The sequence below is a fragment of the Zootoca vivipara genome, chromosome 16 (assembly GCF_963506605.1).
Source record: "Zootoca vivipara chromosome 16, rZooViv1.1, whole genome shotgun sequence".
NCBI lineage: Eukaryota > Metazoa > Chordata > Lepidosauria > Squamata > Lacertidae > Zootoca > Zootoca vivipara.
Window position 1 is genome coordinate 31,193,531 of NC_083291.1, and position 18,148 is coordinate 31,211,678.

At 44.6% G+C, this 18,148-nt stretch overlaps 1 protein-coding gene across 1 annotated transcript; it reads left to right on the plus strand.

Annotated features, from left to right (window-relative positions):
* The first annotated feature begins 1,948 nt into the window (after nt 1-1,948).
* LOC118075321 (homeobox protein NANOG-like) lies at nt 1,949-9,062 on the plus strand. Its single transcript, XM_035097234.2, has 4 exons — nt 1,949-2,150; nt 4,603-4,874; nt 6,326-6,415; nt 8,625-9,062. The coding sequence occupies exons 1-4, from the start codon at nt 1,949-1,951 to the stop codon at nt 9,060-9,062; spliced, it is 1,002 nt and encodes a 333-aa protein (XP_034953125.1).
* Nucleotides 9,063-18,148: the final 9,086 nt, after the last annotated feature.

The window sequence follows — 18,148 nt, forward strand, 5'->3', positions numbered from 1 at the left end:
TTCTAACACACATGGGCAACCTTGCATTTGTGTTGCCCTCAAGGAAACTCACCAGAGCCCAAGGATCAACTGAAGGTGGTGGAAGGCAGATTTTTGCCTCTTCCTGGAGCTCCTCCCCTGTGCCTTGAGTCTTTTAATTGGAAGCAGGTGGAAGTGAGGGGGAGAGGTCTCAAATCTTCATGCTACATTTAGAAGTTCCTTGTTTGGAGAGAGAGGGGGGAGAGAAATTCCAATAAAATGTGTGTGTTAAAAATCCTCTCTCCCCATGGAACTTTTCCCAGTCCCCACCCAACACTAGGAGCTGCTGCATTAAAATACCCATCCAGATATAATAACTTTATAGCTTTTTGCACCTTTTGGTGCTTATTGACACCTCTGAGTGGCAATCCCCATTTTAGAGACAAGGAGCTGTGGGTGGGAATGCAAGGTCTTCCTCAACAAGTCCTTCCTCAAGGGTCACAGGTGAGCTGGGGATTCAATCAGCTCTTCTGCAGCCTAAGCACCACCTCTAGGTATCATCATCAGGTCTCACATTCAGGCTGCGGATCCTCTGCTTGGCCTCCTCTGAATTCAGCGGGCTTACTTCTGAGTAAGCACACGGAAGATAAAGGTGCCTAGATACCAAGCCTGTCATCACATCCTTTTAGCACTTTCCCACCATCCCGGTTTCTGTGCCAACCCAATCTTAGCAACAACCACAATGGCTATTTGGTAATGTTTGCATCCTCCCTTTCGCAGGTAGAAAAGGCAATATTGCTCTCTTTCCTCTCCTGTCCGTAACTCCACTTCCCACAATGGCTATTTGGTAATGTTTGCATCCTCCCTTTCGCAGGTAGAAAAGGCAATATTGCTCTCTTTCCTCTCCTGTCCGTAACTCCACTTCCCAGCCTCTTCGTTCTTCATGCCGTCATCCCACCCTGCTGAAATTTGGATAGCAAGCCCCTGGAAGACAAGGGCTTTTCTTTGGTGCCTTGCATTCAAAGAAATAAGAATTGGCCTGCCAGCCATATGCCTTTGGAAAACTAAAGGAAAGGTGTGAAACTAATGGCATTTCCCCAGTGATTGTTCCCAGCACCTGATCCTTAGAGATATACTGCCCCTATATATGGAGGCTCCCTTCAGCTCTCTTGGTTTACGTTGATAGCTGTTGATCGACTGATCTTCCCTGGATTAATCTGCCCCCAGTATATCTGAATTAATATAAGAATAATAACTGCTTTGAGGGTTTAAAACAAACAAGTTACTGGTTTGTTTTAGTTCTAGTTTTTATTATGTATTTTTTATCTTCTATTATTATGTTGTAAACTGCCCTGAGATCTACAGATGGACTAAATAATAATAATGTATTTATATTATGCCCATTTGACTTGGTTGCTCTGGCCATTCTGGGCAGCTTCCAACAAATTAAAACACATACAAACTTAATAAATAAAATACTGAATAAATTGACATTCAATGCCCTTTTAAAAATGTGTTGGGGAGGGGGGGGTTTATTGGGTTGTTTTTGCTTTTATTTCTCTTATATATTTCGTGTTTTTACGGTGTAGTTTCATGTTTGCAACCGCCCTGAGACCTGCGGGTCTAGGGCAGTATACAAATTTAATAACTAATAATAATTATAATAATAACAATCAATATTTAAAAGTTACAGGTAGGTAGCCGTGTTGGTCCGACGCAGCCAAAAGCTCATACCTATAACAAACTTAGTTGGTCTCTAAGATGCTACTGGAAGCAATATTTAAAAGTTAGGAAATAAATTGCGAACGAGGGTCTCCATCCTCCGATCTCCCGCTCCTCCCTCTAGCCCCGCCCAGCGAATTGGACCCCGTTTTAACATGATAATGACTGGGGAAGCCCTGCCTGCAGCCCATAAAAGATTCCCCAGGGGATCGCGCTCCCTTCGGTGATCCAGCCACGCTTCCGAAGGGTCCCGCCGGCTCCTCCATTCATGAGCTTCCCGCTAGCCCTCAATGCCCCTTACCGGGTCTACCCTACAGGGGTGGCGGCGGCGGCCGCCGCTGACATGGGCTACGACGGTTACTACTGGCCCTCGGTGAAGGAGGAGATGGAGCCGGGGAGCTCCTCCGGGGGGTTCCCTGCCCACGAGGCTGTTAGCTGCCCGGAAGGGAAGGACCCCAGCAGTAACCCAGGTAAGCGGATCAACTAGGGAAACGCGCAAAGAAGGTTACAGCCCTCTTTGCTTGAGCCTCTTAAAGTCACTTCACCCAGAAAAGCTGACTCCATTGCACCAGTTTCCCCAAACATGGGTCTCTAGCTGTTCTTGGAGTACAGTTCCCATCATCCCTGACCATTGGTCCTGCTAGCTAGGGAGGATGGGACTTGTAGTCCAAGAAACAGCTGGAGACTCAAGTTTGGGGAACCCCGCATCTACAGAATTCCGTTTCTCAGTTAAGCAAGCATTGGGAGCTTCTTGCAGCGAATGCAAAGCTTGGAATTCGCAAACTGTGAAACAGGAAAATATACATGCAAAGGTTTTGGATGCAAAAGTTGAGCATTTCCCTTCTCGCTTAGTTTTAATGCACCTAAGCGGGGTTGTTTGTTCGGAAGTAGCTTACTTGGGGTTGCCTTGGGCCAGATAAAGCGCCTTACAAATTTAGTAAGTAATAATAATAATGATAATTTCGGTGGGGGTCCTTTAACCGAGTTTGGATTGTGACCTTTTCCATGATAGGCTTGGGCGGTGTGCACGGCAGTAGGAGACCGGGGTTCAGATGCTCACTTAGCCATGGAACTCGCTGGGCTTCATCCCCGGACTCTCAGCCCAACCTGCCTACCTCACAGGGTTGTTTTGAAGGATAAAATGGGGAGGTTGTGGGGCAGCCATGTGCACCACCTAGAACGCTTTGGAGGAAAACCAGAATAGAAACGCAGTAGATAAAGAAACAGAAATATTTCCTTGGGAGCACATTTTGCTGACTGCGCAAGGAACAGGTTGCAGGTGCGCAGTCGGATCCTATGCAAAGTTAGGTGCGCGGCACCTAATTGGGCTAAAAAAGTTATGGATCTGGATTTCCAGGCCAGTGCAAAAGCCCAGCCCCTGGTGGAGAAGAGGTATTAAAGGACCAATTGTCTGGGTTTGAAACTGCCCCGCAACTAGGGAGCAAAATGGGCGATCAATCGGAAAATGAGGTCAGTGGTAGGAGTCGCTGCCTAGCCAAAGAAATCGGCTAGCTCAAATCGGCACATTTAAAACGCATGGCTTTTTCCTCCTCCCCGCCCCAAGACTCCTGGGAACTGTAGTTCGCCAAGGGTGCTAGGAATTGTAGCTCTCTGAGAGGTAAAGGACAGTTCCCGAGATTCTTTGTGGGAAGTCCTGTGCTTTAAACCTATGTTGTGTAGATGACCGGAAAATTGCTACCTTTATTATTACTGGGCACAAATTGTTCAGTTCCCAACATTTTGCGGACTCGAAATGTGAGCGTGATCTGGGTGTCAACTCGTCGTTAATCCTGCCCTTGTTATGAGCGTGAATTTTGCCGAAGCATTTTGCAAGCCAGTTACAGACCAAACAGTGTTTTGCAGAGTCATTTAAGGTATGATTGTCTTAAGCAAGAATAAAAAAATTCCTTCAGTAGCACCTTAAAGACCAACTAAGTTTTTATTTTGGTATGAGCTTTCGTGTGCATGCACACTTCTTCAGATACACACGTGCATGCACACGAAAGCTCATACCAAAATAAAAACTTAGTTGGTCTTTAAGGTGCTACTGAAGGAATTTTTTTATTTTACTTCGACCCAGACCAACACGGCTACCTACCTGTAACCTTAAGCAAGAATGAAAGCATTGCATACATCTAGTTCATTAGTGTTCTGCAGTCTAGTGATGCTAAAGGTAAAGGTAAAGGGACCCCTGACCATTAGGTCCAGTCGTGACCGACTCTGGGGTTGCGCGCTCATCTCACATTATTGGCCGAGGGAGCCGACGTATAGCTTCCAGGTCATGTGGCCAGCATGACAAAGCTGCTTCTGGCAAACCAGAGCAGCACATGGAAACGCCGTTTACCTTCCCGCTGTAGCGGTTCCTATTTATCTACTTGCATTTTGACGTGCTTTCGAACTGCTAGGTTGGCAGGAGCTGGGACCAAGCAACGGGAGCTCACCCGTCACAGGGATTCGAACCGCCGACCTTCTGATCAGCAAGCCCTAGGCTCAGTGGTTTAACCACAGCGCCACCTGGGTCCCTTAGTGATGCTAAGGATAACTGTTAATTGGTGGGCGTGGTCTGTTGGTTCCTGGAGATGAGCAATGCAATCCTAGCAATGTTTACTCAGATGTAAGTGCTATTTAATTTACCTGGGTATAGTCCCATGTTGGTGGAGTTAGGATTTGCAGCCTATTGAAGGTTTCTTTTTATGTTTCTCTGTTCAGAGTGTGCAAACTTACAAATATCACAGGAGGTCTAAGAAGTAGCTACAGTTTGATCTTGCCTGATGCAAGGGTTCTGCAATACATATATAGAAAGTTTGTGTGCTTTTTTTTAATCAATGTAAACTTTTTTATCAAACACGTTTTGCACTTTGGCTTTTTAAGCCTGGTTCTGCCCTATTTATTCTTTGCATACTGTCTCTGCTTGATTCCTAGATCTCTCCCCAAGATCTTCCAGCTCTGGGATATTCACTTATTATGCACCAGATTCTGCAACCAGCCCAAACAAGCCACCCCCCTCCCCAGATCTGACTTCTACTCCCAAGGGGTGCAAGGAGAAAAGTAAAGAGGGCAAGAAGGGTAAGACCCGGACCGCTTTCTCTCAAAAGCAGCTGCAGATCTTGCACCACAAATTCCAGATGCAGAAATATCTCAGCCCACAACAGATCCGGGAACTAGCTTCAGGCTTGGGACTCACCTACAAACAAGTAAGTGTTTTGCAGAAGCAGGGTCAGGCCGGGAGACCTTTGGCCTGAATTTTTTATTTAAAGATTTGCTCTTGTTGTACAAGTACTTGACTTTCCAGAGTCAGAATTCCAGTAGTTCTAACTGCTGGCGGCTCTTGCATAAGCTGTCCTGCAGAACAGTACCGTTTCTGTCTGGAGAGCCAGCTTTAATATTTGTCTGCCACACAGGAGGCACTTCTGACTGTGTGTGCCGCGATTATTTGAGCCTTCCTTCTTTCTGTCCTCCTACAGCTTCCTTTCTTACATAGCTTGCTTTTATTCTTTCTTGGTACCATGCAGAATTGTATTTGTTTCCTTGTGAACTGCCATGGCTTCTCTGAGCTTCCCTGGGAGTTCTAGTTTGGTGCTGGTGGTGAAATTTCCATTAGACACCTACAAGTTTGAACTGCAACAAAATGTTGCAGTGCGGGGTTATCTTGATTAGTCATTTAATCTTTTGCTTCCCCATCACAACAGATTAGTTAAAATTCCATGGCACACTTTCAGTTCTCATTAGGCTGTTTTTGAGGTCCTTCCTATTTTATGCACTGTGACTTGCTGTTTCTGTTTTCTGATATTTAATTTTATTGGGTACTATTGTATTCTAAGGGGTTATTGAATATTACTTAAATCTGATGCAAGTTGTTTATTTTAAAGTTATGTTGTTATTATTAAGACATTTTTGTATTGGATCAAATTGTTATAAGGTGCAATCTTTGTTTCTTCTGCTTGTATACTGTCTTGTGTATAGTAATATAGAAAAGCGGTATACAAATTAAAAATGAAATTGCATGCAAGTAGTGCCAATTTGGTCACAAATCTCCACCTGCACATTGAAATGGAGGGAATGGCCAACTCTACTCAGCTGTACAGAACTCCCAGAGATCTCTTGAAGAAGGAATGCCAAGTTCATTCTACAGGTGAAACTCGGAAAATTTGAATATAGTCGAAAAGTGCATTTATTTCAGTAATGCAACTTAAAAGGTGACATCAATATATGAGATAGATGCATGACATGCAAAGCGAGATATGTCAAGCCTTTATTTGTTGTAATTGCAATTATTTGTCATTAGGCAGGTCAATTATAAATGGAATGTAATTAATGAAATGTAATAGCAATGTTTATTTTTGTATTATTGTAACTATTTGTTTTATTACTGTGGAATTTCCAAAAGAAAGCATTTGTAAAAATTAAAAGAAAAAGAAAAAATAATTTGCATTACTGAAATAAATGCACTTTTCAACGATATTCTAATTTTCCGAGTTTCACCTGTAAGCCTGTTGTATAAACAGGCTCACTGGGTGAGCTTTTTTTGCCTTCGTGGCTGACAACGTAAAGATCCAAGTGTGTGTTTTGTGAGTGATGCAAATACACCTTTGCATAGATTGACTATGGATGAAGGAAGCTGCTTATCTTGTACTATGTATTTCAGATAAAAACCTGGTTTCAAAATCAGCGGATGAAGTTTAAACGAACCCAGAAGGAAGCTGTGTGGATGAGAAGAGGAATATGCCAACCGCAGGTAATAAGGCAGCCCATCAGATGGAGCAGAACTTCTCCAGCTTCTGACTCATTAAGATGCTCCAGTGTGCTGCCTTTATAGTACAGTGGTACCTCTTTTTAAGTACGCTGTGGTTAAACCACTGAGCCTAGGGCTTGCTGATCAGAAGGTCGGCGGTTCGAATCCCTGTGAGCTCCCGTTGCTTGGTCCCAGCTCCTGCCAACCTAGCAGTTCGAAAGCACGTTAAAATGCAAGTAGATAAATAGGAACTGCTACAGCGGGAAGGTAAACGGCGTTTCCATGTGCTGCTCTGGTTTGCCAGAAGCGGCTTTGTCATGCTGGCCACATGACCTGGAAGCTATACGCCGGCTCCCTTGGCCAATAATGCGAGATGAGCGCGCAACCCCAGAGTCGGTCACGACTGGACCTAATGGTCAGGGGTCCCTTTACCTTTTTACCTCTGTTTAAGTACACAATTGGTTCCGGAAGTCTGTACTGTACTTGAAGCGTACTTAACCTGAAGCAGACTTTCCCATTGAAAGTAATGGAAAGTGGATTAATCCGTCCCAGACGAGTCCGCGGAGTACTTAAACTGAAAATACTCAAACCGAGGCATACTTAAACTGAGGTATGACTGTATACTGTCGTCCCATATGTGTATCTGGGGGGGAAAATACAAAGCAGGCCTCAGTATGACAACGGAGCTTGGAGCTTTGAAATATTGGTTGAGGGAGAAGGTCTGTTACATAGGAGCGGAGGGGCGGTGACAGATATCCTGACATGGACATGTGATCAAAATAGTGCCCCTCAGCACCATGAGTGCTGTCATGGATGCTTTAGTTGAGATTCCTGCATTGCTGGGGGTTGGATTAGATGACTCTTGGGGGTCCCTTCCAACTCTAAGATTCTCTGATTCTATGACAAGGCCTGTTCCTAAAAGTCCAGGAGAGCCAGCCACTTTCACCCATCTGTTCCTCCTATTTCTGTGTCACTTCTGGGGGCATGAAAATAACTAAACAAACTGGTAGATTTTAAACCTTAGGCTGTCTGTTGGGACTACACCCGCAGTGGTCTCAGACAGACCAGACACACAGTAAAGACATCCTACACACAATTTTTTAATCGTTATTTTAATGTGGCATGTATATACAGGTGAAACTCGGAAAATTAGAATATTGTCAAAAGTGCATTTATTTCAGTAATGCAACTTATTGTTTTTTATTTTTATTTTTACAAATGCTTTCTTTTGGAAATTCCACAGTAATAAAACAAATACAAAATACAAAAATAAACATCGCTATTACATTTCATTAATTACATTCCATTTTTAATTGACCTGCCTAACGACAAATAATTGCAATTACAACAAATAAAGGCTTGACATATCTTGCTTTGCATGTCATGCATCTATCTCATATCTTGGTTTCACCTTTTAAGTTGCATTACTGAAATAGATGCACTTTTTGATGATATTCTAATTTTCAGAGTTTCACCTGTAAGTTTGAAAACAAACATTCCTTCAGAGCTGGGATGGATGGTCTTATGGAGCGTTTATAGTTCAGCACAATATTTTAATAGAAAATTTAGTATAATTTAATATAAAAAGGTAGGCGTTCAGTTAGGGCAAAAGGGTCTGTCTTACATTGAAACATCCTCTGCCATGAACGCACATGGCACCGGGCACACACATACTGGCCTCCACCCTCAATCTCCAGATGGGAATTATCCTTTCCTAACTTCTAAAGTTGCCTGAAGGACAGCTGAGATAATGGATAATAATTTAATAATAATAATAATTTATTATACCCCGCCCATCTGGCTGGGTTTCCCCAGACACTCTGGGCGGCTCCCAACAGAATATTAAAGATACTATAAAACATCAAAAACTTCCCTAAACAGGGCTGCTTTCAGATGTCTTCTAAAAGTCAGATAGTTGTTTATTTCCTTGATATCTGGTGGGAGGGCGTTCCACAGGGCAGGCGCCACTACCGAGAAGGCCCTCTGCTTGGTTCCCTGCAACCTCACTTCTCGCGGACAGGGAACCGCCAGAGGGACCTCGGAGATGGATCTCAGTGTCCGGGCTGAACGATGGGGGTAGAAACGCTCCTTCAGGTATACTGGGCCGAGGCCATTTAGGGCTTTAAAGGTCAGCACCAACACAGGTGATGTCTCAATGCTAAGCGTTGCTATTTGGGTGTGTGTTGAAACATCACTACTTTTCTCTTTACAGAACGGTTACCTGGACATAAACCCCACCTATCACCAAGGATACGCCATAAACGATGCTAGGAATATCCATTCATTGGCCAATGCCCATGAGAACTACGTCAGCAATCCCGTCGGTGTCACCAACCAGAACTATAGCAGTGATCACAGCCAGATCTACGGCAGCCCCCAGGGTCTGTGTCCAGTTATGGGGGGAGGAGAGGACGGAGGCTTCTTTGGGAAGGCTGCTGGGCCCTGTTATAGCCCACAGGCAATTGGGTACATCAGCCAGCAAAAGATGAACTTCTATCACGGTTTCTCTGCAAGCCTGGAGTATGCTGCTGTGAAAGTGGAGGATGGCTATCCTTTTCCCAGTGTATCTGCCACTGCAACAGGAACCTCTGTCCTGCAACATTATCAGACAGACACTCTTGCAAACTCAAGGACACCAGAGCAGCTCTAATTCCCCGCCACCCAGGGCTCTCATTCTTTTACTGCTTTCTCTCTCTTCAGGTTCTCCTGCTGTAAATAGGAGTCCCACTCCTATCTTCCCACCTCCTTCATTGGCATCTGTGAGGGATCTTGGCACTTGAAAAAAACAACAGAAAATGGGCAGTTTTATTACTGTCTTCTGACTCGGGGGGCTGTGTGTGTGTGTGTGTGTGTACGCGTGTGCGGCTCTGAACTTTGCTTTCATCAGTTCATCCTGGCTGGCTCCAGGAAAAGGCACTCAATGTGTATGGAAAACCATTTTCACGAAGAGGAATCTGCAAATGTTAGAATTAACCGTGCTCCAATTTCCCCTTGGTTGCCTGCTGTGTGAATCACTTCCTCGAGCTCAAAATTTGGAAGTCCCCCCAAAAGTGCGCTGGAATTCACATGTGCGCACGCGTATGGGTGCACACTCCCGCACGCTCCAGCCCGCAGCACAATCAGCGCTGGGGGCACCGGCCCTCGGCGAGATAAGTTTGGGGACCCCTGCTCTAGCCAAAGGCTCTCTTAGCTAGGGCTTGGTTGCTGATGGCCAACTTGGAACTTAGTATTACATGCCCCCCATTTTTATTATAAAATAAAATTTCCTTAACCAATACGACAAGACCTATCGTCATAGGGGATCTACTGTAGCTGCCAGAAAAGATGGCGGCTTGTGTGCTTTTTTTAATATGACACTGCAGGACACTGTTTATTTTTCCTCTGACCAGCCTTGCTTTTTAAGTCTTACTATGTAGTGATTACTGGAAGGGGGAGGAAACTTCTGCCTCCTATCCAGCCGTACTGTGGACCTACCTGCTTAGCAGCAGCCTAACTGCCTAGATTAGATTTTCTTTTGGAATGAGGGGAGAGTTAATGGGCTTTCCAAATGTTTTTAGTGTTTCATATTCTCGTGGTTCATGTGTTTGCATACAGAACACACCTGCTTTCTAGTTAACGTAGAGTGTTTACTATATTGCTGTCTCATTTTTAATTTGCACAAGGCATTGGTGTTATGATTGGTTAGTAAAAAGTACATCCTGATAACTGTGTTTCTGTTTAGCTTTTTTTTTCCCTCAGAGCAGCTTGGATTAAGGTTAAACGAGGCCTAAAACTGGTTATATTCATGCTAATAATAATAATAATGCAGCCTTCCCTCACTCATAAACAAGCCTATTGCATCCTTCCCAGCACTGAAGCATATTGTCTATTGTAAACCACAGAGCCTAGGGCTTGCCGACCTTCGCGGTTCGAATCCCCACAACGGGGTGAGCTCCTGTTCCTTGGTCCCAGCTCCTGCCAGCCTAGCAGTTCGAAAGCACGCAGTGCAAGTAGATAAATAGGTATCGCTCCAGTGGGAAGGTTAACTGCATTTCCATGCGCTGCTCTGGTTCGCTAGAAGCGGCTAAGTCATGCTGGCCACATGACCCGGAAGCTGTACGCTGGCTCCCTCGGCCAGTAAAGCGAGATGAGCGCCGCAACCCCAGAGTCGTCCATGACTGGACCTAATGGTCAGGGTTACCTTTACCTTTACCTTTACCCTGCTACATCCTCCCAAATATTTATAAATGGAAGGGCAAGCATATCTGCTATGCTTAATTATTTGCAATAGTCTGAAAGGTGAATTATACAACCCCACTAGAAAAGCTAAGCAACAAATTGAAATGAGTGCAGGGAAGGACAAAGGATGCCTTCACCCTGTGTGGCTCTCATTCATTGCACACACAGCCCAACAAGACAACTGCATAACCCCCTGCCTCTCAAACAAAACAAGCTAGCAACCGAATGCTGCACATGTACTATGCGCAAGGAGGAAAAATAATCACCCCCCTCTTTCTCTCACCCCTCCCCACATCTTTCTCCACTCCCCCAACCTCACACTGCCTTTGATAGCAATGTGTCACAACAAATTTTACTGACCTACCGGTATATATAGGACTCCTACCGGTGTATACATATAGGACTCTCGTAAACTGAAAACAAGATTACAGGTAGGTAGGTAGGTAGGACCCAGGTGGCGCTGTGGGTTAAACCACAGAATCTAGGGCTTGATGATCAGAAGGTCGGTGGTTCGAATCCCTGCAATGGGGTGAGCTCCCGTTGCTTGGTCCCAGCTCCTGCCAACCTAGCAGTTCGAAAGTATGTCAAAGTGCAAGTAGATAAATAGGTACCGCTCCAGTGGGAAGGTAAACGGCGAAGCAGCTTTGTAATGCTGGCCACAAACAAACGCCGGCTCCCTCGGCCTATAGAGCGAGATGAGCGCCACAACCCCAGAGTCTGACATGACTGGACCTGATGGTCAGGGGGCCCTTTACCTTTACCTGCCAGTGTTGGTCTGACGCAGTAAAAAAAAAAACACCCCTTCCAGTAGCAGCTTAGAGACCAACTAAGTTTGTCATAGGTATGAGCTTTCGTGTGCATTCACACTTTGTGTGTTTCAGTGTATCTGAAGAAGTGTGCATGCACACGAAAGCTCATACCTATGACAAACTTAGTTGGCCTGGCGTGCTATGGTCCATGGGGTCACGAAGAGTCGGACACGACTAAACGAATAAACAAGGTGCTACTGGAAGGATTTTTTTTATTTTGTTTTGAAAAAACCTTTGTTATCCATGAAAATCTTTCAATGACAACAATAAAAAAATACACCTTGCTTTGGGTGTAGTATGCTTTGGGAGTGGTGTCAAAGCTGAAATTGTACCTAGATGCAACCAGAGCCATTAAAGAACATACATGGGGACACACATAATGACAACTAACCTAACATGAGGCAGGTGGGATAGGCAACAGCAATTGGGAAAAGTAAGGAAGTTTTCTTTAGGAGTCGGCAACTTGGGTGGTGGAGAGAAGGCAACGTGATGTGAGAACAACCCCAAGCTTCAGCTTAAGACCTTCTAGGGGGCCAGGAAGGGATTTTTTTTTAATATAAGAATTAAAAATAGTGTCCTGCTTGTTGCCTTCTCTGGGGTAACGTCTATAGGCTGGGAGTGTATCAGGCCAAAGGCTCGTCTAGTCTAGCATCCTTTCCTCATGGTGCCCAACCAGAAGCATTACTGCACTAAAACCCAGGGCAATCAATGTTTTGGGAGTAGTGTCAAAGCCAAATAAACCAATACCCTGTACAATTAAGTGTTAGTATTAAGCACTGGCCACATGACCACAGAGTCTAGGGCTTGCTGATCAGAAGGTTGGCGGTTTGAATCCCTGCAATGGGGTGAGCTCCCGTTGCTTGGTCCCAGGTCCTGCCCACCTAGCAGTTTGAAAGCACGTCCAAGTGCAAATAGATAAATAGGGACCGCTCCAGCGGGAAGGTAAACGGTGTTTCCGTGTGCTGCTCTGGTTCGCCAGAAACAGCCTTGTCATGCTGGCCACATGACCTGGAAACTGTCTGCGGACAAACGCCGGCTCCCTCGGCCTATAGAGCAAGATGAGCGCCGCAACCCCAGAGTCGGACACAACTGGACCTGATGGTCAGGGGCCCTTTACCATTAAGCACCTTAATATGGGTGTCAGGACAGCAATGGGGAAAACTTTTTGGAAGCAAAGCAGGTTTCAGAAAAGCCTGGATGTTTTCCCTAATCAGGAGCGTCTTGTGGGACAGATAGTTGGAAAGGAAAAGCAGAACTGCATACTGTCTACATGTCGCATTAACCCTCATTCTACTATCTAGAAAGGACCAGAGCCACTAGGATGGCAACTAACATCATAGCCAAGAAAAGAGGAAAAATATCACAGCGAGGCCAAGAGGGGGATCTTGTTGTCTGGGCAGCCCAGGACCTCCACACAATCTTCCCAGACTTGTACCCTAGGGAGGTCAGTTTGGTGGTTTAAACACAGCGGATTGGCTTCACCCATGGAGGCACACTCCATTGCCTCTTCAAACAGATGGATGCCAACAATACCAATCAGATTTCACTTCAGGTAGCAGGGATGGACCCTCATCCACCTCCACAGGCCTCACAAGCTGAAAGGTATCCTCAGTAACATGGCTGGACAATCGTGCCAAACGTTCTTGCGCGAGAAGGAACAGAAATAGTTTCAGGAGTCCATTCCCTTCTAAGCAGCGCTATAGGAGCCTCAGTTGGATGAGGCTCAGTAGAAGAAGGTCCTTGGATACGTTAGTCCTGCACAGAAGGAAGAAGCCCAGTTGCTCTGCTGGTACTGCAGCTGCCGTCAGAGGTTACTTTATCCAGCCAACCATCTTTGGAGAAGTGCAGGAGAACATGACCATTGCAAAAGAGAAGGTCAGGAGGACAACATTTCCCCATACTTGTCAATCTCCCACATCCTGCTGGGATAGCTCAGTCAACAGAGCATAGAATTATATAGAGTTGGGAGGGACCACAAAGTTCATCTAGTCCAACCCCCTGCAATGCGTGAGACTCTTAATTTCAGGGTTGTGGGTTCAAGCTCCACGTTGGGCAAAATATTCCTGCACTGCAGGGGGTTGGACTACGTGAGCCTTGTGGCCCCTTCTACAAATACTGTACAGTCATACCTCGGTTTAAGTACGCTTCGGTTTGAGTACTTTCAGTTTAAGTACTCCACGGATTAATCCACTTTCAATGGGAAAGTTCGCTTCAGGTTAAGTACAGACTTCTGGAACCAATTGTGTGCTTAAACCAAGGTACCACTGTATATGATTCTATCCCATTGTTCTACGCAATGCCTCTTCCCCCTCTCCTGCTGCTGCATTGCTCAATGTCACAGAACTGCATGTCCAGAATTGGGCAAGCTGTAAATGCGAGAATTGGAAGGCCTCTTAAATCTGAACATGCACCCTCACGCTTTATTTTTTATTATCTATTGCGATGTTTACTGTAGTGACTTTATCTCACTTTCTGAGCGCTACTTGTGCAGAGAACACGACTGGTTTCCCCTGATAATTTGATGGTGGGTTTGTGGTTTTTTTGTAAACCGATTTGAGGTTTTAGTACAGCCAAGTGGTATATAAATATATTGTACAATAAATAAAATAAAATAGTTTAACTTCTTAGTCTAATAATGCTCCTTTCGCTTGCCCACCTGCTCCACAAATTGTCGCAGTTTTGCAGGCAATGTTGCCCTACCTTACAATATGCAAGAGGAAAATTAACTGTGAACCCCCCAAAACCAAACCAGAGCCAAACTCTGCAAGGAAATTTTCACCTCCCAGTGCAAATTGTTTCACTGCAGGGGGAGACAATTTTGCATTTCTTCTCCCAGTGCCCAGGAGGGGGCATTTGTCCCCTTTGGCTCTGTCTGCTCTTTCAGGAAACCTTGGACCAAAGATGTTGATTGAATGAATGGCCAGCCATCTTGCTTGCCTTGTTGTCAACAAGAGGGCAGTCTATGCTAATTCTTTGGCACTTTTCTGCCCTCCTGCATTAAGGGATGAAATTTTACATGATAAATGGCAAAATCCCTGCCTTAATGTTGGATGTATCACTTCAGGGTTTCAGCTCCAATAAGCTCCCCTCCTTCTTTGGCATCAAGATAACCTTAGGGGGGGGGCTTAGACTTTGCTCTTTTCTGTCTCACCCTCAACCCCCAAAATATGGGGATAATACCTATATAGCTTCTTATATAAGAGCCCACATGATGATGTATGTAGGGAACTTCAGACACGATATAAATGCCAAGTATGATTTCAAAAAATCTGAGCAGTGTACTTTGCAAAAGTGACAAGAAACACCATTCTAGGGTAGCTCTAAGAGCAAACACCTGCAAATTATATAGCCACCTTTGTGTAGAAACCTCACTTTTTTATATATGCATTTTCATTGAAAGTTTTCAACACACAATAAAAACCAAACTAATACAAATAAAAATAGAGAAGAAACGGAAAAGGAAATAAAAGAAAAAAGAAAGAAAACAAAGAGAAAAATAGGAGGAAGAAGGGAAATAAAATACAGAGCCCTCTATCAGGGGTCAAAATTAATCCTTATCTCACACAGAAGGGGGTAAAGCCTCCCAGCTTTCATCAGGGAGCTTCCAAGGTATCATACTTTTATCACCTGTGGGTTGTTGTTTTTTTAAAGGATTGTGTGTAAGTTAAGACAGAACTTGCTTGCAATCAAATGTGTGCTAAAAATTAAATTCCAGAGAGGTTCGCACTCTAACTTCACCACAGAGACACCCCGGGAAATATGCAGTCTTCTGAATTTTGTAGAAATCAATCTGACAGAATAAAGAGGCAACATTTTATTATATATGAAATCTGGGTTTCTCCAGATTCATAAATTTCTGCCACAGGGGTGTGTGTGTGTGTGTGTGTGTGTGTGTGTAAAACAGAAAGGAATTACTTTCACTTGATTTCTACAACTATAGTTCTGTTGCAGTATATATATGTAGTAGTAGTAGTAATAATAATAATAATAATAATAATAATAATAATAATAATTTATTATTTATACCCCGCCCATCTGGCTGGGTTTCCCCAGCCACTCTGGGTTGCTTCCAACAGAAGAATAAAATAATCGATTAAAGATTAAAAGCCTCTCTAAACAGGGTTGCCTTCAGATGTCTTCTAAAAATCTGATAGCTGTTTTTCTCTTTGACATCTGATGGGAGGGCGTTCCACAGGGCGGGCGCCACTACTGAGAAGGCCCTCTCTGCCTGGTTCCCTGCTACTTGGCTTCTCGCAACGTGGGAACTGCCAGAAGGCCCTCGGCACTGGACCTCAGTGTCCAGGCAGAATGATGGGGTTGGAGACGCTCCTTTAGGTATTATTATATTATTATTATTATTATTATTCTGCATATATAATTGAGAGCAACCCTATAATTCTAGTAAAATTGCATAGGACTGGGAATTCTTATCTGACAGAGCCCTAGTTGAAATTGAAGCAGGGTGGTCTTTATTGCAGATTAGTCAAGTCAGAAGCCTGTGGTTCCACTATCATGCCAACCGATCAGCAGGCTACTCTTGAGGGAATTCAGCCCTTGGTAAAAAATGATTATGTTCCTCCTCTTCATTCCCCCTTCCCCCTCCTACTGTGTCGTGTCTAGGAAGCACTAGCAGTACTGAAGGTTGTCTTGCGTTAAGATTCCAAATGGTAGCTGCATACAGTGCAACAGTTAGCAGCTGCCATTTAGAATCCTAACGCAAGACAACCTTCCATGGTAATTCACTGGTAAACCGCTATGCTTTCAATGCAGTGCAGGGCACATCATCGCCAGTGAATGGATATAGTATATTACTACAGCAAAGAGAGGGACACAGTGAGAGCACGTTATAGCTGCTTGAGTCTGTTAGGGTAGGATTCGAGAGATGCACACCCTACAGTACAGTATTTCACATATGCAAGAGTGTAGCTTGTAAAAAAAAAACTATTATCCTGAAACAGAAAAAAACACTGTTTCCAAATCCCAGTAATTAGGACTTCCTTTTGTTTTCTATTACTGTATATCGATGGCTCTCGTTATCAATTCTTATTTTCCCAAATGGACTAAATTGCGTGCACAAGCGCTAAATCCTGTCTGTGGTGCCCACCCGCTTCCCCAATAAAGAGTCAAGAGTCAAGAGTATGGATTAAAACTGGCCACTGCTTTATTGAATTTCAGGAGTGGGAAACTTGGCCCAGGCCTTGGCAGGTAACGCTCTCAACCCGTCTGGCTGAGGATATGCAGGCTGATGAGGCCAGTGAGACGGGACTGTAAAGCGCAAACTTACACAGCATGCCCTCCCACTAACCCCATCCAGGAGTTTGACCTACAAGCCGCCGCTCCAGGGCCAGGGACTCCCGATTTTAGCCCTTTTAAATGGGCCCCTGCAATGCCGCCGCATGGGAAGGGAGCCTGATTGCATCCCTCCCAACTTGAAGATAGACAAAAGGAAACCTTGCCAAGGCCTAAAAAAAACCACCAAAGTTGTGACGAATTGTTGTGGGGAAGGCGAAACCTGCCAATGCAGGGGAAATTCCTTCCCGGTTCTGAATACAGCAACCATCTTATGACCGCAGCAGCGCCCGCTTACCTGCAACGCAAAATATTATGCTGTAAAGAAAACCCCTCCCCTCAGGTGGGCGGGGTTTTGCTTACCTTCACCTGGTGACAAAATCCTGCAATTACAGCTTCTGGTGAACTGAACTACACCATCTGGTGAACTGAACTACACCATCACGTACACAAATATGCTCGCCCCCTGCCCCCCAGTCAGGACCTCCAGCTTTACCTACTTAGATGAATCCCCCCCGTTTTTTTGTTGTTTTTTTTGTGTCTTCTCGCTGTGTGGAAGTGAGAGTTGCTCATAGAACATAACAGAGAAATGCAGGAATATAGCCCAACTGTGAAAGGGCAAAAGTGCCCCCACCCCATCAAAAACAAAGAGGACAAGATCCATTGCCTTTCTCTAAACCAGTATTATTTTGTATCAACAATGTGATTGATTTAAAATGCAACACATTTAAAAGAGCAACATGTGTGCACTTCTGTGGAACAGAAGGCTTCTAGATTCAAGCTGAGCACTGAATTTGGGCTGAGAGATCCAAAGGGGCAATTTACTAGTAACTTGAACTTTGCTGCATCTCAAGAGTATTTTGGGGTGGAAATCCAAACTAGCCTCAGTGCATATAGTTTTGCAGTAAAAGCATGACTTTATTAGTTTGCAACCCCACACTCTTCTAACCACAGGGACCCTCACTGAAATAAGGAATAATTGTGTGTGCATAGTGCACTAAAAATAGGAATAGAAATTGAGGTGGGGAAAATCCCCATCACCTCTTTTACAAAAATAGACCAGCCTTAGAAAGGTGCACAGTTTAGAAGAGGAAAAGGCCTTTTTATTGTTGCTGTTATTAAACAATGGAGAGTCTGGATCCCCCTTGACAACTGAGCCTTGCTTTAAACTCCCTACTCCCTTGCCAGCCACTCTGCTTCTGCCACCTGGTGACAAAATCCTGTACCTACTGCCTCTTTCTTCCCACTCCCCGTTCGCTGCCATCTGGTGGACGGAACCAATGAAAGGTGGTGGACTCTCCTTCCTTGGAGGTTTCTAAGCAGAGGTTGGGTGATCATCTGTTATGGATACTTTAGCTGAGATTCCTGCATTCTAAGACTTTTCTCTCCACTGCACTTAATGCAATTGCACCAGCTCTTT

What these genes read in the sequence shown, in the direction of transcription:
- LOC118075321 (XM_035097234.2), top strand. Translation starts at nt 1,949, where the DNA reads ATGAGCTTCCCGCTAGCCCTCAATGCCCCTTACCGGGTCTACCCTACA. An exon ending in TGGGACTCACCTACAAACAA is followed by an intron (nt 4,875 to 6,325) that starts GTAAGTGTTTTG and finishes TATGTATTTCAG; the next exon opens with ATAAAAACCTGGTTTCAAAA. An exon ending in GAGGAATATGCCAACCGCAG is followed by an intron (nt 6,416 to 8,624) that starts GTAATAAGGCAG and finishes TTCTCTTTACAG; the next exon opens with AACGGTTACCTGGACATAAA.